This window comes from Quercus lobata, chromosome 4 (assembly GCF_001633185.2).
Source record: "Quercus lobata isolate SW786 chromosome 4, ValleyOak3.0 Primary Assembly, whole genome shotgun sequence".
Taxonomy (NCBI): Eukaryota; Viridiplantae; Streptophyta; class Magnoliopsida; order Fagales; family Fagaceae; genus Quercus; species Quercus lobata.
In genome coordinates, this window is record NC_044907.1 from 87,158,650 (window position 1) to 87,160,246 (window position 1,597).

At 37.4% G+C, this 1,597-nt stretch overlaps 1 protein-coding gene across 1 annotated transcript; it reads left to right on the plus strand.

Annotated features, from left to right (window-relative positions):
* The first annotated feature begins 507 nt into the window (after positions 1–507).
* LOC115987865 (SKP1-like protein 1) lies at positions 508–1,128 on the plus strand. The gene has a single exon (XM_031111470.1). It carries the CDS (start codon positions 540–542, stop codon positions 1,092–1,094), a length of 555 nt encoding a protein of 184 aa, XP_030967330.1. The 5' UTR covers positions 508–539; the 3' UTR covers positions 1,095–1,128.
* The last annotated feature ends 469 nt before the right edge of the window (positions 1,129–1,597 follow it).

Genomic DNA, 1,597 nt, shown 5'->3' on the forward strand with positions numbered 1-1,597 from the left:
AGTTACTTCAATAATAGTATTTTTTGTTGGGTAGAAAAGGTGATCTTTGCAAAAATTCAGCAAACATAATTAGTTTAAAATTGTTTAACAATAAATAGTTAAAAAAAATTAAAAAAGTATTAAATCGAAGTGATCGAAACTGACAACCATATTATTTATGCCGAACAAAAGTTTAGCTCCAAACTAGTTTAGATTAGAGGTAACTAAAGTGTTGTGACTACTGTCCTCTCTCTTCCCCTATCGCCCTGTTCTTCACCTATGCTATCATTCAAATATTAAATAAATTGGTCTATTTGGCTGAAAATTAAAAACACGGTAACAAAATAATTTTTAAATGTGTGAATAATATTATGAAACCCAATTTTAAAAAAAAAAAAAAATTTTGCCAAATTACACCACTTGTTCTGACAGAGATGCATGCGCGTAGTTAGCAAGCAACCGTTAATTTCCGAATAAATAGTACTCCACCACTAGCTCACAAACCATTATTCCATTTCACTAGTTTTACACATCGTTCTCTCCTTCTCTGTGCAGCAACTATGGCGACCTACGGCGGAAGCTCATCTTCTGACCCCACGAGGATGGTAACGTTAAAAACCTCAGACGGCGAGGAAATCAAGGTGCCAGTAGCGATTGCGATGAAGTTCGTCCCAGTGAGAGAATTCTTCATGGGCGACCTTGATCGCCCTGAAGTGGAGAACGCCGCCCCTTTCCCTCTCTCAAACGTGGACAGCTTGACTCTCGCCGAGATCGTCTTCTTCAATCAGAGATCGCTCTACTTTCACTCGAAACTCAAAGAGATTGTGGAAGAAGAGCCGTTGTGGGAGCTCCTTTTGAAATACTGGCCAGTGGAGAAAAAGATGCAGGAGTTCAAGGCGTGGTTTTTTGGCCGGCAGAGCGACGAGACGATCGTTAAGCTGGTTAAGGCGGCGGACTTCTTGGAGAACAAGGAACTGCTGGATTCCGTGATGCCGAGCTTTAGGGAGAGGTTTGGACTTGAAGACGACAAGGGCGTTCACTTTGTTTATACGGCTGAAGTAGAGGCAATCCTTCTCAGGAGGGCCGCGTCGGCTTCTGGGGGGGCCAGATTTTGAAGGCGTCGATGAGGATCAACAGATCGAGACAACATGGTGAGGAAAAAAAAAAAAAAAAAACTCATGTTGTTTAGTTTTGTTTAATTCTGTAGTGTTTAAATTAGTTAGGTTATCACCCAAAAAAAAATAATAAAAAAATAAAAATAAAGAGAAAGTAGTGTTTAAATTACTAATTACAATCACGTACCTTTTGTGCGTGACGGTCATAGTACAAGTACAAGTAGCAAGTCAGAATAATTACACAAAATTTTTTTTTTTTTTTTGGTATAGTTTGATAATGTTGTTTTTTGTTCTCTGCACGGCTGAATTGGAATGTAAATAATTTTTGATAGCTGTATTCAGTTCTATATATTGATGCATTGGTTGCTAGATTCATGCTACTTTCGCTTTGCTCCTGATTAAATTTAAATGTTGGTTTTGTTGAATTTAATTGTTTTGATGAAGAATCTTAATGATAACATTATGGTATTACATTACAAGCTGGCTTGTTTTATATTTATTTT

Bases quoted from the DNA above. Each gene is read 5' to 3' on its own strand.
- LOC115987865 (XM_031111470.1), top strand. From the start codon at position 540: ATGGCGACCTACGGCGGAAGCTCATCTTCTGACCCCACGAGGATGGTA.